Raw genomic sequence first — 15,925 nt, forward strand, 5'->3', positions numbered from 1 at the left:
CCCCTTTCAGTCTCTTTCTCCTTCTATCTCCTTTTCCCCTCTCCCTGCCCGTCTGGTAGGAAAGTCCCATTCCTGGGTAGTTTGCTCCCCCATGGCTGGATTTGCTCCTGCAATTGTTAATTGGACGAGAAATGAGGGGGGGGGGTCTGTTTGTGTAGAGTCATTTTAAGGCCAGACCCCAGCATTTTCCCTTCGTTTCTTTCAGTTACTTGAAATGTCTGGCTCAGAATTTAGTATTAACAGGGCCCAGGGCTGCCCTAGGGGGCTAGGACCAGCTGGAGAAAGTCATCCCCTGGGCCAGGCAGAGAAGCAGCTTTAATTCAGGTCACTTCCCAGCACAGAACCCCGCTGGGGGAGCAGCAGCTGCTAAGCCTGGTCTCCCAGATCACAATGGAGGCTGCAGCCTCTGACCCAGGAAGCTGAACCCCAATATCCTGAGCAGAGAGGGACAGAGCATTTGAGCAGCTTCCCTCCTTTAGCTCTCTGGGGAGATCAGCTAATGAGAGCCCCTCCTCACAGGGAGAATTGCTGATCTCATTTGCCCCACTGTCCATCCGGAGTCACTCCTTGTCTTTCCATACAGTGACTCTGGATTAACAATGGTCTCAATGAAACCAGAGTTCAGAAAGAATGAGTCCAGAACGCTGTGGAAGAGACCATTGTGCAGCAGTGCTGACCCCCCTCCCACCTCCCTCACCCCCCAGATCGAGGACAAGGACTGGGGGGCACAAATTTTCCAAACAGAATCGAAAGTTCCTGCAGTTTTCAAAAGAGGAGAAAAGCAAAATCTGTGATTTCACACTAGCAGTGACTGATAAGTGGATAGAAAGTTATCACAGTGACAGGGCCTGTGACTGGGGAATGCCGGGCAGTGCTTGGAGCCAGGACTCTGGCACAAGTTGATCAGAGAGAAGGATCATAGTTAGTAGAAGTTCCCAGAGCCCACAGCCCTGAGAGTCCCCAGCCAGGGACCCCAGATACCCTCAAAGCCCCACCGGCCAGGAAGTCCCACCAGACCATGAGTGTCAGGTTGGGAATCCCAGAGGTTCCCCACCATGAGCCCCCAGCAGCCAGGGACCCGCCCACTGGGAACTCAGTCCCTCACTGCCTGCCTAGGACTCCCCACCAGCAGGATCTGCCATTTGCCTGGGATCCCCTCCCCCACCCAGCGGGACCCCCTGATGCTTTTCAGTGGGACCCCTCACTCTGCTTCCCTGGCATCCCCTGACCTAGTGCCAGGGATCCCCTCCCCCAGCTCTGTGCACTGGGCACGGCAGCGATGCCAGGAGCCAGCCGGGGAAGCCCAGACAGAGCCCCTGGCACAGCACCAGGCTCCCTCTACGCCCCTGTCCCGCCTCCCCAAGAGACGCCCACCCCTGCTGTTCTGCAGCCACCAGGCCCCCAGCAATACCCACCTCCAGGACCCACAGCCTCAGGGCTGGGCACATCCACCCTTGAGATGTGCAGAGAAAACGTGTCACGACCTGCAACTGAGGGTGGAAAATCAGACTCCTGGAGAGACCAGGGGGAAATGGGGGAGACGGGAGAGCGGCTCATTGGCGGGGAAAGGGGCGAATCTCCCCGGATTTTACAGCCCGGGTGAGACACTGAGCGAGAAAAGGGGCAGAACTGGAGAGAATTTGTATCGGGGGCGAGAGACAAGTGGCACCAACAGGGACAGGATCCAATTAACCCCCCTCGCCCCTTCCCCCGCACGCCACTCCCGGGAATTTCCTGGCTGCACAGAGACAGTTCAACCCCGCATCCCACTGACCTTCCCCTCCCTACAACTCCAGCTTCTCCCCCCCCGCCCGACACCCCCCAGGGACCCCCCCGCGGGCCCCCCCAACCGAGCGGCTCAGAGGCTTCTCCCGGGTTCCCCGGGGCAGAGTCACGTGCCTGCCCCCCCAGCGCCCCCCCACGGGGTCTCTCACCCCCCGGGGGCTCCGGGCGGGGCTGGGGCGGGCAGAGCCCGGGGCTGCCCGGGGGGCGGGGCCCAGCTGGAGAAACCCCGCAGTAACAGCGGTTAGAACCCTCCCTTCCCTGGGCTGGAGAGAGCAGAAGCGGCCCCGGGGCAGGCTGGGAGTTGTAGTTCCTGTCTCTCCCTGGACCGGAAGTGACGTCGACAGAGGAGCCGGAGCCGGGCTGGAAAGGAGCGTTGGGCGCTGCGACTCTGCCTGGCTCGCGCGGGGCCGTTGGAGCCTCTCCCGGCCGGAGAAGGGTTGGTGCCGTTGGAGCTCTGGGCATGCGCAGATCGCGGCGGGAGAGCCCTTCATTAACACCCCCCCCGTGCCCGGCCCGGGGTCCCTGCGTGGGGCCGGGGCCGGGGCCGGGGCCGGGGGGTGAGACCGGGCGCGGGGGGGTTAGGGCGGGAAATGTCGGTGCAGCCCGGACATGGCCGGGGGGGGGCAGGTGACCCCCGAGGAGCGGGGAGGGAAAGGGGGGGCTGAGATCCCCTCGGATTTACCGCTGCCCCCTCCCGTGGGGACCCCCCTCCTCCCCCGTCCTGCCCCCTTTCTCCCTAGAGAGCCACGAGCAGCGCCCAGGGTGACCCCTCCCCAACCCCTGAGAAGTTCCCTGTCCCCGATTGTGCCCCATTTTCTCTCCCTTCGCCAATGGCCAGTTCAGGTCTCAGGTTTGGGGGTTTCCCCCATTTCCACCTGCAGGGATTTGTCCTTGTGCGGGTGGGAAATGGTTCCCCCGAGTGATTTCTGAGCTGGGCAGAGGGTGAATGGGCAGAGGCTGGGGGGGCCCTGAGACAGGGACACCTCTGGGCTGCGCTGGGGGGGCCACTCTCTGCTGGCAACGGGGCCTGGGAAGGGCCAGGAAGGGGAGGGAGGAGCAAGTGTCCCCCATGGAGACGGCCCAGCCCCAGGTTTCCCAGTCCAGCTACTCCCCAGCACCTGCTGGCCATGTGAGTGTGAGGCAAGAAGAATCCGTCACATTCTGTTGTTGATTCAATATCCTTGTATAATCTCCTCCAATTTCCCATCTTTTCTCTTCAACTGTTAAATGGTGACACACAATCTCCCAGATGTTGGTGCTTCTCTCTTATATTGGCAAATATTTAGTTTGTGCCCCATTTTCTCCTCAGTTCTGAAATACTGATATTGAATTCTCAAAAATCTTCCCGCTTTTCTCCCCAGGTGTGTGACTGAGATCAGGGCTCCTATCGTACTGCCAGGCGCTGCAGAGACCCCAACTGAGATCTGGGCCCTGTTCTGCCAGGCACTGAAGAGACCCCAGGTGAGATCAGACCCCACTGTTGTGCCAGGTAAAACTGAGACCTGGACTGAGATCATGCCCCCCCCCCCCCCTTGGGCCAGGCAGCGCACGACTGCGACCCAAACCACTGCCTCCATTGTGCTGGGCACTTCAGAGACCTCGACTGAGATCTGTGTCCCTGTTGGGTCTGGCACTGCACTGACCCTAATGAAGATCGCACCCCACCACTGTACTGGGCACTGCACAGACCCTGACAGAGATCCTGCCCCCACATTTTGCCAGATGCTGCAGGGGCCCTAAACAAAATCCGGGATCCTGTAATGCCGGGAGTAGCAGAGTCCCTGACTGAGGTCAGGTCCCTGTTGTGCAGGGCTCTGCACAGACACCGAGATCAGGGTCCCCATTGTGACAGGTGCTGCACAGACACCAAGGGTATCTCTACCCTGCCACTAAAACCCCCCAGCTGGCCCATGCCAGGTGACTCAGGCTCACAGGGCTCAGGCTCAGGGGCTGTTTAATTGCAGTGTAGATGTTTGGGCTCGGGCTGGAGCCAGGCTGTAGGACCCTGCGAGGTGGGAGGGTGCCAGATCTTGGGCTGCAGCCCCAGCTGGAACATGGACACCACAATTAAACAGCCCCACAGCCTGAGCCGTGTGAGCCCAAGTCAGTGGGCACGGGCCAGCCGCTGGTGTCTAACAAGTTTGCATGGAGAATTTGGGGCAAAACTGGGAACTGAACCCAGATTGTTTGAATTCTTGCCTCTCCCCTTAACCCCAAGCCCAGCGTGTGTGTGTGCAGCGTTGTTTTGGTCTGTGTTTGCCTTGCATTGGCTTCCAAGGGAGGCTGTGGAATTTCCTTCACTGGAGGTTTTTAAGACCAGGTTAGAGATGCACCAGTCTGGGAATGTCTAGGGATACTTGGTCCTGCCTCATCACAGGGGGCTGGAGTAGACGCCCTCTCAAGATCCCTTCCAGGCCTACACTGAAATAATTCTCTTTTGTGCTGTGCCCTGTTCTACGCTGAGCTGTTTTGCATGGGGCCATTTGGAACTGTGATCGCACCATGTTTTGTAGCAGTTTTGTGGTGCGTTGTTTTGCCTCAGCTTGTTTGGTGCCTGTGCTGTGTTGGTTTGAGTTGAGCTATTTTCCATTGTGTACTTTTGTCCTAGGATGTCGTTGTTTGCATCTGTTGCTTTCTTCTCCTTTGTATTGTCATTTTATGCTGTGGAGTGTAGGTTGTGTTTTTTTTCCCCCCTGAATTGCCTGACATTATGTTGTGGTGGGTTTTATTCTGTATGTTGGGTTTTTATACGTATATATCGCATCACATCCTAGAAATGTAGGGCGTGATAGGACCTCAAGATGTCATCAAGTCCAGCTCTCTCTGCCGAGGCAGGACCAAGTATATGTAGATTATCTCTGACAGAGCTTTGTCCTATCTGTTCTTAAAAACTTCCATGGACAGAGACTCCCAGCCCCCTTGTAAGACTATTCCCGAGTTGACCTGCCTTAGCTCTGGGGACACCCACACAGATTGTAGTGGTGAGAAGCTCTGGAGAGAGGAGACCCCAGTGAGTGGCAGCTGGGTAAAGAGACTGAAGTTGGGAGGAGAAACATTGACGTGTCCAAGGTCACCCAGGCTGTCTGTGACCGAGCTAGAAATAGTTTCTAGTGCCACCGTACTGCTGTTTCTGAAGGTCTCTGCCACCCTGGTGTTTTAGGCACTGGTGCAAACCCTTAGTACAGACAGAATTTACACTAGTGCACTCTGATTGGCACTGGTGCACCATGTCCCAGTTTGAAGGTTTGAGGTGGGGGCGGGGAGAAGTGACCTCACAGAGGCCTGGGGCTGGCTGAACAGTGCAGCTGGTAAGGGAGGGGCAGCAGTGAGTGCTGGAGGTATGAGCCAGGAGCACAGCCCCACAGGACTGGACACTGACTTCTCCTGACCCAGGGGACACCCCCCCCAGCGAGGTGGTTTGTCTAGGGATGCACAAGCTGTCTTGGCAGGGCAGCTCAGCTGCAGTCCCCGCACACCTCTTCCTGCAGCCTAATACAGTGTGCTCGGGGGGCCTTTCCAAGCTGCGGGTGACGGGGCTCTGGCATTAACAGGGTCTGTTCCTGGCTCTGTCACAGACCTGTTTACTGACCATGGGGAAGTCACAGCCCCTCTCTCTGTAACGCTGTCTTCAGTGACTCGAGAGCACGAACAGCAGCCTCAGGCAGACTGGTAAGAAGCAGGGAACAAACCCCAAATTGGGTGTGAGGTCTGTATGGAGATTTCACCAACCAAGTATCCAGTGTAAACGCTTCAGGCACTGTAACAGCATTAACATGGAATCACAGACAATCCCCTTGGGTGATCCCATATATCTTGCCACGCAGGTGAGCTCACCTTCGTGACAGATGATCCCTTATTCCAAGGGTTCTCAACCTTTTTCTTTCTGAATCCCCAATGATGGAGATTCCACAACCTCTCTAGGCAATTTATTCCAGTGCTTAACCACCCTGACAGTTAGGGAGTTTTTCCTAATGTCCAACCTAAACCTTCCTTGCTGCAATTTAAGCCCATTGCTTTTTATCCTGTCTGCAGAGGTTAAGAAGAACAATTTTTCTCCTTCCTCCTTGAAATGACCTTTTATGTACTTGAAAGCTGATCATGTCCCCTCTCAGTCTTCACTTCTCCAGACTAAACAAACACAATTTTTTCATTCTTCCCTCATAGGTCATGTTCTCTAGACCTTTAATCATTTTTGTTGCTCTTCTCTGGACTTTCTCCAATTTTTCCACATCTTTCCTGAAATGTGGCACCCAGAACTGGGCAAACATTTCCAGTTGAGGCCTAATCAGCGCGGAGTAGAGCGGAAGAATTACTTCTCGTGTCTTGCTTACAATACTGCTGCTAATACATCTTAGAATTATACTTGCTTTTTTTGCAACAGTGTAACATTGTTGACTCATGTTTAGCTTGTGATCCACTGTGACTCCCAGATCCGTTTCTGCAGTGCTTCTTCCTGGGCAGTCATTTCCTATCTTACATGCGTGTAAGTGATTGTTCCTTCCTAAGTGGAGTACTTTGCATTTGTCCTTATTGAATTTCATCCTGTTTACTTCAGACCATTTCTCCAGTTTGTCCAGATCATTTTGAATTTTAATTCTGTCCTCCAAAGCACTTGCAACCCATCCCAGCTTGGTATCGTCCACAAACTTGATAAGTGTAACAGAGAGACTCTGCTGCTGGGAGGGTTTCACCATGTCTCGGAGGGTTACACCCTGGTGGGAGGGGGCTAGGCCTGAACTGGGATAAGGTCACTGTGCTTCACAGTGTGGCAGAACCTGGAATGTCCATTAGCAGGAACAATGCTGGGGGGAAACGACATGTGGAAAGGACAGAAACCCTGTCTGAATTCTCTCACATTGCCCTTCTCGCCCTGGCAGGCTACAGAATAACGTCCACATTTTGCCCCAAATCATCCCCTCCTTCCAGCGGGAAGGGAATGGCTGCAATGGAGCTGGCTCAGGTAAGGGATTCTCAGGGAGCTGGTGGTGGGTTCTGCTTGGAGGGAGAGGAGCAGTAAATGTATAGGAGGGTGGGAGGCAGGAACTATCTAGGGTGCGGAATGGGAGGGGAAAGGATGTGAAAAACCTGCTGAGACTTGTGTACTCTAGGGTGTGATGGGTTGTCACCCGGGGTGCAGTCTGGGAGCTTCTGGGAACCGCTGTGCCCTCTAACCCTCAAGCTGGGCTGGCCCTTCTGTCACGGAGCGTGGGGGAGTCTGGTCCTGCACCCTTCTTCCTGGGACTCACAGTGACTCTCAGCCAGCCAGTAAAACAGAAGGTTTAATGGACAACAGGAATGCAGGTTACAGCAGAGCTTGGAGGCACAGCCAGGACCCCTCAATCAAGCCCCTCTGGGTCCAGGAAGCTTAATCCCCTAAATTCCAACCACCCAGCCCAAAACCAAAACTAAACTCCCCTCCCTCCAGCCGGCCCCTTCCTTTGTCCACCTTCCCGGGCAAAGGTGTTGACACCCCTCCCTGCTCCCTGGCTCAGGTTACAGGCTGAGCACTTGTCTCTCACCTAAAGTAATCCCCGGCTCTGCCATCTCCCACACAGACAGCCCCTACTCCATCACACCTTCTCACACTGCTTTGCTGGAGATTACGCCAGCCTCTCCAGGCCCTGTTATCACCCAACACGACAGCAGGTGGCGCCATACACCCAACTAAGCTACCTGAGTGGTTTACCTGAGCCACTCAAGGAGAGACAGACGACAACAGCCAATTTCCCAGCGATAAGTGTTAGCAAACAGATCAAAGCAGATGACTTAGCAAATGACCAAAAACTCAAAAAAGCCTAACATACTAGATGGATAGAATTTGAATTAGCAATTTCTCACCCTGACTGATGATAGAAGCAGTCCACCAAGTTTCCATACACAAGCTAGAAATCTCTTTACCCTGGGACCAGCACTTCCCAGTTCAGTCTTTGTTCCTCAGGTGTTTCCAGGAGTTCTCTTGTGTGGGGAATGAAGCCAAGAAATGATGTCACATCCCACCTTATGTAGCCTTTCCATATGGCGGGACCCCTTTGTTCCAAACTCAGTTCCCAGTCCAGTTTGTGGAAAAATACAGGTACCAAAATGGAGTTTAGTGTCAAATGGTCTGGTCACATGCACTAGCATGTCCTGCTGAGTCATAGTAGCCATGACTCATAGGCTGGCTGAAACATTCACAAGAAGGCTCAGCTCTTCCATGGTCCATTGTCTTTGTTGATGAGCCATGAACACTGTCTGGCTTCTTTGTTGTACCTGAAAGGCTCGTTGTGGCTGTTACCTAGAGTAAGCACATTTGAAAGACAGATACAGAGTCAATATCCATAACTTCAGATACGAACATGATACATGTACACAAATAGGACAATCATATTCAGCAAATCATAACTTTTCCAATGACACTGAACGTGACGCATCTTGCACAAAATGCATCATAATTATGTCCTAATCATTTGATAATCATACCACTATGCTGAATGTGGGGTGTAGTGTCAGGGCCTAATTTCAAGGCACAGGAGTTGGGAATGGAACTTCCCTCTTTGTGAAACAGGAAATAACCCTCCAGCCAGGGCTGGGAAAACTTCCCAGTCTCCCAGTGCTGGAGCCTGAACCTACTGACACTTCATTAGTTACCCCCACCCGCAATCTTTGTGGCAACTGCAAACGTTATCAGTGATGATTTTATATTCTCTTCCAGGTCATTGATAAGAATGTTAAATAGCACAGGGCCAAGAACCAATCCTCGTGGGAACCCGCTAGAAAGAAATCCACTGACCATGGTTCCCCATTTACAATCATAGTTTTTAATCTATTTAATGTATGTTGTGTTTATTTTGTATCTTTCTAGTTTTCTAGTCAAAATGTTGTGCTGAACCAAGTCATATGCCTCACAGAAGTCTAGGTGTATTACATCAATACTATTAGTTGCAACCAAACTTTTTGATCTCATCCAATAAGGATATCCAGTTAGTTTGATTGGATCTGTTGTCTCTGAACCTTTGTTAATTGGTACTAATTATATTACCCTCCTTCAATTCTTTATTAATTAAATCCATATTCGCTGCTCCATTATCTTGCCCAGTATCAGACTAACACTCTTGTAATTAACTGGGTCATCTCTTTTACACTTTTAAAATACTGGCACGGCATTAGCTTTATTCCAGTCTTCTGGAATTTCCCAGTCTTCCAAGTCCTAATTATAATCACCATTAAAAGTCCACCACACTCCTCCACCAGGTCTTTCAAAACTCTTGGGATACAAGTTATCTGGACCTGCTTATTTAAACATGTCTAACTGTAATAGCTGCTGTTCAACATCCTCGTGAGTTATTGTTGGAATGGAAAGACTGAGTAGACGCCCTCTCAAGATCCCTTCCAGGCCTACACTGAAATAATTCTCTTTGTGCTGTGTCCTGTTCTACGCGGAGCTGTTTTGCATGGGGCCATTTGGAACTGTGATCGCACCATGTTTTGTAGCAGTTTTGTGGTGCGTTGTTTTGCCTCAGCTTGTTTGGTGCCTGTGCTGTGTTGGTTTGAGTTGAGCTATTTTCCATTGTGTACTTTTGTCCTAGGATGTCGTCGTCAACGTCTTATATGACTTACATCATCCGTTTTTCTCCAAATCCAGGAGAGAAATATTTATTGAACACTTTTACCTCTTCTGCATTATTTTTGATAATTCTGCCATTTCCATCTAGTAATTTACCACTTCCATTGTTAGGATTAATTTTGTACTTAATATACTTTTTAAAAACTTTCTTCTTCTTTTCATTAATTGGTCATTGATTTCTGATAGCTTCCCTTGCCAACTTTCTACAATTCTGACCTTCTATTCTTTACTATTGACTTCCCCTTTCTTCCATATATTTTATTTGGAGAGTGTTGGGATTCCTACCAGGGAGCCACCAACAGGGTCCGGAGACAGCCCCATCTCCTATATTAAGCTCTGGCTAGTAGGTATGTGATAAACGTGAAGATCCTGCCTCCGTCTGTCAGCTGAGAGACACAGAGGTTCTCTCTTTCCACCCTCTGATGCCTCCTGGCTGCTCTAAGCAAGGTGGGGTGGGACTCTGTTAACATGTGCCTCCCGGAGCTTCCATTTCCCTGGTGCTGCTGTTCCGTGAATAGTGGGGTTGTGAGTGAGGCAGCAGGTACTGAGTGTTGGACTCTTGCTCTTTCAGGGGCCGGTGACCTTCGAGGAGGTGGCTGTGTATTTCACCAGGGAAGAGTGGGCTCTGCTGGACCCCACTCAGAGAGCCCTCTACAGGGATGTCATGCAGGAGAACTATGAGATGGTGACCTCGCTGGGTAAGGAGTCCTGTCCCCCGGGTTATTAGAAGCTGTGGGGTCTCTAAAGAACCTGAGCAGTAATAACTTTATACCTTTATTTGTCATACAAGTTTTGACAAGTTTCCTTGCCCCCCCTTTTTTTTGCCTTATCTCTCACCCACTAGTATCATTTTTGGACATGTGCCTTTTTGGTGCCGTCAGTCATTTTAAAATTGCATTTAATGTATCCTTATTGGATACATTAATAACTGTAGCTTTCATGCCTATTCCTCATTTTAAGAGGAAAATATACCTCCTGTAGAATTCTAAATTGAGGAAATAGGTGTATGACTCATGCATGGCTCGTGTGAGAGTCAGATGAGCTCCTATTTTGATAGGAGAGCGTATAATGTTGCCATTCAGGACCCCACGGATGAAGGGAGAACAGCTGTGGGAGGGGAGGAGAAGGGGGGAGTAGATAATTCTGGGGTGTCAGGACATGGGGAGGGTGTGTGCAGGGTTAGAGCTAAGAAGCAGCAGGGAGGGATGAGGTGGTGAGAGACGAGGAGGGAACACAAGATTCTCCCAAGGTGCCGGCAGGTGGTGCTGGCTGAGAGTAATGGGAAGAAGTGGAGAGGAGTGTGGAGGAAGGGCACTGAGGAAGTGGCTCAGTCTCAGGTGTTGAAGCTAAGTGGCCTATCTTTGTGGAAGAGTGGGACCCCTTGGGGATCTAGTGCACTCAAGAGGCACCTCCCAAGGACTATTTAAAAGCCAGGGCATTGCAGAGATCCTATGGATCCATGACAGCGTGCCAGAGATTAAGCCTTATGGGGAAAATATATAAAACAAGAAAAGGATCTAAATGCGTGTTTACCATCGCTCCCTCTCAGTCCTCATGGGAATCCCTGATCCGTTCCAAAGTGTATTAAAACCTTTCTTAAAGGCTTACCTCTTGGTTATCAGGTCATGTCCATTTTGTTAGAGGGTTTTCCCTTCACCTTCTCACTTCCCTGGTTCTTGTCACGCAGACAGCAAGCAGCGAAACACCAGACGTCTGAAGCACGGATAATGTGATGTTTATTGGGGTTATTTCCAAGCAAGCAATATTCCACTGCCCTAATGAACTTACACCTAGAAAAATTAATTATGCAGCAGACAGAAACAATTAGAGAACCAGACTGATTAACAAGGTAAAAGTGGTGGCCATAAAGATAAAACAATACAGAAATGAGGGTTTCACAACCACAACCATTGATAAGGGATTTCTTGCCAGACAGGCTGCTGTCAAACTAAGTTTTCTTTAACCATCTTAAGATCTGTTTCTTTATCTGGTGGCGATGGGCACTATCAGGACAGGATCATCTTTCTAACAGCCCAATAGCACCTTATTTCAGTGTGACTGGTATGGGATGTGAGGATGTGACCCTTCGCTTCCCAGCTTATGGCTGCCCCTGCTGCTTAGCCAAAGGCCTTAGCCTAAGAACAAGGCCTCAGACGGTCACAGTGAGAGAAGGCCCAGACACAGGCAGATTGAGATTTTGATTCTTAGCTAGTTACAGGGATATAAAGACAAAGTGATAAAAATACCCCTAAATTCTTAAAGTCTAGGCTTTACAGGCAGGCCTGAATATGTCTATTCTAACAGTGGGTTCTAGCCCTTCCCCTGTTCTGTGTCTGTCTTGTCTATTTAGATCAGGGGTCGGCAACCTTTCAGAAATGCTGTGCCGAGTCTTCATTTATTCACTCTAATTTAAGGTTCTGCGTGTCAGTAACACATTTTGACGTTTTTAGAAGGTCTCTTTCTATAAGTCTATAATATAGAACTAACTATTGTTTGTAAAGTAAATAAGGTTTTAAAATGTCTAAGAAGCTTAATTTACAATTAAATTAAAATGCAGAGTCCCCCCCCCACCCCCCGTGGACCAGGGGCCAGGACCCAGGCAGTGAGAGTGCCACTGAAAATCAGCTCGCTGCCGCAGGTTGCCTACCCCTGATTTAGATTGTAAAATCTTCAGGGCATGGGCCATCTACTGTTCTCTGTTTGCACTTTGCCTAGCACAATGGGGACCCAGTGTTAGTTGGTCCTTAGGCACTAAGGTAGTGAATATGATTTGTTATAATAGTAACTCTCCTGCCACTTTGAGCCAAGGAAGATGGCCTTGGGATGCGTAGCCTTATATGGGGTATGTGAGTAATGTTGATTTGATTTATCAACTTAATTTAATTTGTATTGTAAATATTTTAATTAATTAATAATAATACTTAATTATTTATATTAATTAATATGGGTTTAGGCTCGCCAGTTTGTTTGATCAGAAGATAAAAGTTCGTGTTTCGAATCGGGTTCCACAGAATTGATAAAGGGACCTTCGGGGGTATGACAGGAAGCTCACAGTGAGACAGATAGAGTCATAAAGACTTTTTATTAAACTCAATGAAATAGTAAGTAAATTGTAAAACAGGTAGAATTACAGAGTTACAATTGTATTACTGTTATTCAAGAGATACATATGATGATACAATATTATGTGCTGAAAACTTTGGTTAATATTCACACCCTGTTTTGATAAACTGCTGTTGGCCTCGCCTCTGGCGATTCTGGTTTCACAGCTCTTGCAAGGGAAACTAATGCAAAGAGCTGTCAAATCTACTTTGGAATTTACTTTTTAGGTCTACTAAATAATCTGATACACAAATTAAAATAAAGTTTTAGAGAGACCAAGCTTAGCCGAGTCCCTTTTGAACTTAAGGTTTGAAAATAAAATAAGTGCAGCGTATTACTGGTTAATAGCTGTCGTAGATGGATAGCATGAATACGTAGTTGAAGATGGTGAAGTGTAGAGAAGAAGGAGGAGGTCGAGGTGGGGGTGGGGATACCATAGTGAGGTAGGTTACCTCTTTTTTTGGAAATAAATGCCGGAAATCCTTCCTCTTATGCCCAAATTTCAGTCTTCCCCCATAGAAATGTTAGGGTACGCTTACTCCATAGGCTAGTATGTGTGTGCGTATGGATGACAGGTATCTGCGCACTTGTGGGGTACTTGTTCAGTCTGTGAGTGCAACTTTGAAAAATCCCCTTTGCTATTCTTCATTGTCTGTTGGTCTAGGTAAAGGGTCTTAGACCTAAGCGTAGGCACTTTATTTGGGTATAGGAAAAACAGTTCCTTTTCTGGGTAAAAGGGCACAGGATGTAGCTATGCTAACTTTGCTTTAGCTTAAAATGCAGGTTTTTGGCCTGTAGGTTTCTTGCATTACAGCCAAACGTATTTTTAATATGAATTAATAAACCTATCACAATACTGTACTTATAAGAAAAGAGATATTGATGCAGGCAAGCAGATGAATCCTGAGAACTACAGATGTTACTGTCTAAAAATGAGATGGGGTTAAAACTATGGAATATTCTTTGTGACAAGTATCCCACAAATTCCACTGACCTCCCTTGTTTTCTTTGCCTGCAGTAGGCTTTCCAGTTTCCAAACCTGATGTGATCTCGCAGCTGGAACGAAGGGAAGAGCCATGGGTCCCGGACCTCCAGGGCTCTGAGAAAGAAGTGGTCCCAGAGCTGCCTTTGCAGGTGAGGAATTGGTTCAACAACTCAACAACTGCTTAGGAATGCAGGAAACATTTGGGATGCCCTACAAAGACCCCGTGAGCTCTTCAAGTTCAGGATTGTTCCCTGCAGATGTGGAATCATTATGGCAGATGTCACTCATGGCTTCCCTCCTATTCTGACTGACAACTGGTAGCAGGTCCTCCCTGATCTCACTTTCCCCGAGAGTTATGGTGCAATGAGGACCCAGAACTGATCCCTTCCTCTCTTCTCTGTGGAAGGGTTTGGGGAAAATCAGCACCTGATAGGTTTGATCTCTCCCAGATATATTTTGGTTTGTTCATCCCTTTTTCCATTCCTCTCTCTGACATTTCCTTTTTCTCAGGCACAGGGAGTGACCTATGTCTGGATTCTCTCTGTCTCCCATCCGGCGATGGGCTGGTGAGTGAGAACGAGGAGGAGAAACCCCAGCAGGAAGACACTGTGCAAGTAGATCCACATTGGATGTTATCAGGAAGATACAAAGGGAATGTTTCCAGGAGTTGTGCAGTCCCAGAAAACACAAAAGCCTGTGAGACTCAGCAGAGGCCAGAGGAAAACTACAGTAGCGACTCAACCCTTATTCCACGCAACAGAATCAACTTGGAAGAGAAACGCTACATGTGCCATGAGTGCGGGAAAAGCTTCAATTGGCGCTCACACCTTATCGCACATCAGAGAATCCACACAGGGGAGACGCCCTACATGTGCTCTGAGTGCGGGAAAAGCTTCAATCGGCGCTCAAACCTTATCGCACATCAGAGAATCCACACAGGGGAGACGCCCTACACGTGCTCTGAGTGCGGGAAAAGCTTCGGGCGGAGCTCAACCCTTATCAGACATGAGATAATCCACACTGGGGAGACGCCCTACACGTGCTCTGAGTGCGGGAAAAGCTTCAATCGGAGCTCTCACCTTATCGCACATCAGAGAATCCACACAGGGGAGACGCCCTACACGTGCGCTGAGTGCGGGAAAAGCTTTGGGCAAAGCTCAACCCTTATCAGACACCAGAGAATCCACACAAGGGAGACGCCCTACACGTGCTCTGAGTGCGGGAAAAGCTTCAGGTTGAGCTCTCACCTTATCAGACACGAGAGAATCCACAGAAGGGAGACGCCCTACATGTGCTCTGAGTGCGGGAAAAGCTTCAATCGGAGCTCTCACCTTATCGCACATCAGAGAATCCACACGGGGGAGACGCCCTACACGTGCGCTGAGTGCGGGAAAAGCTTTGGGCATATCTCAACCCTTATCACACACCAGAGAATCCACACAGGGGAGACGCCCTACACGTGCTCTGAGTGCGGGAAAAGCTTCAATCAGCGCTCAAACCTTACCACACATCAGAGAATCCACACAGGGGAGACGCCCTACACGTGCTCTGAGTGCGGGAAAAGCTTCAATCAGCGCTCAAACCTTATCAGACATCAGAAAATCCACATGAGAGAGAACTGTTATAAATCTCTTGATTAGGGCTGGAGAAAGGTTTTTTGTTTGTTTTTTTTTAAATCACATTTGCTAATTCCCACACAGTGATTTTTGTACCATCTCCACCGTGGTGTCTCAGCTCCACCAGATCAGTTGCCTGCTTCTGCCTTTTGCAGCTCACCCTTCTTTGGGGTCAGTCCTGTGATCTTTTCTATCAACTCCTTTCCTTTGAGTCAAATGAGTGTGTTTCCCTCCTGCCAGGAATGTTCGTCAGCTCCAGGTGGGAGAGAGGTTTCATCCCAACAAGCTACACTGAGGCTAAAGCTACCTGTGCCTGACAGCCACTAGGACTGTATATGGCGTTGGCTGCTCAAGTTAGTGATCTTGGTGTAACAAGACAATTATAGTTGTAGTGCAGATGCAGCCCAGGTGCAGGGGTTGGCATTAGCTTCCCCCTTGACCTGACCTAAACTCCATCACTTTCCCTAGTCTAAACAAACCCTGAGCATCACGGTTATACTGTTCCCCCGTTTCAAAGCCATTGTTAGTCATCGAGTTCACTCTTGGGGAAGAAGTTGTTTCACTCCCAGTTGCTCTGATGTTGGTTCAGGTTGTGCTGGGGAGCAGATATTTTTACTACCATTTTTCTCACTTAAAATATATTGAACTATAACAAAGAGGAGGAACTGGGCAGGGATAGGGGAAAATGTCATTTCACCCTCTGGAACAACAGAAGAAGATGGGGTAAATCAGAGGGATTCCCTTATTCCCCATCACCATCCCAATCCCCCTGTTGTGCAGTTGGTTAGGTCAGTATTTTTTCTAAAGGGCTGGGAAGAGGATTTCCTCGTAAAT

The 15,925-nt window shown here is 49.4% G+C and overlaps 1 protein-coding gene across 1 annotated transcript in view; it reads left to right on the forward strand.

Annotated features, from left to right (window-relative positions):
* Window positions 1-15,240, forward strand: part of LOC120381835 (zinc finger protein 850-like) — a 77,557-nt gene extending 62,317 nt beyond the window's left edge. Inside the window, exons 3-4 of the mRNA XM_039499988.1 lie at window positions 5,740-5,746; window positions 14,250-15,240. Coding sequence (XP_039355922.1) covers window positions 5,740-5,746; window positions 14,250-15,115 — 873 coding nt within the window. The 3' untranslated portion in view covers window positions 15,116-15,240. The remainder of the gene's footprint in view (window positions 1-5,739; window positions 5,747-14,249) is intronic.
* Window positions 15,241-15,925: the final 685 nt, after the last annotated feature.

This window comes from Mauremys reevesii, linkage group 14, assembly GCF_016161935.1.
Source record: "Mauremys reevesii isolate NIE-2019 linkage group 14, ASM1616193v1, whole genome shotgun sequence".
In the NCBI taxonomy this organism is placed as follows: domain Eukaryota; kingdom Metazoa; phylum Chordata; order Testudines; family Geoemydidae; genus Mauremys; species Mauremys reevesii.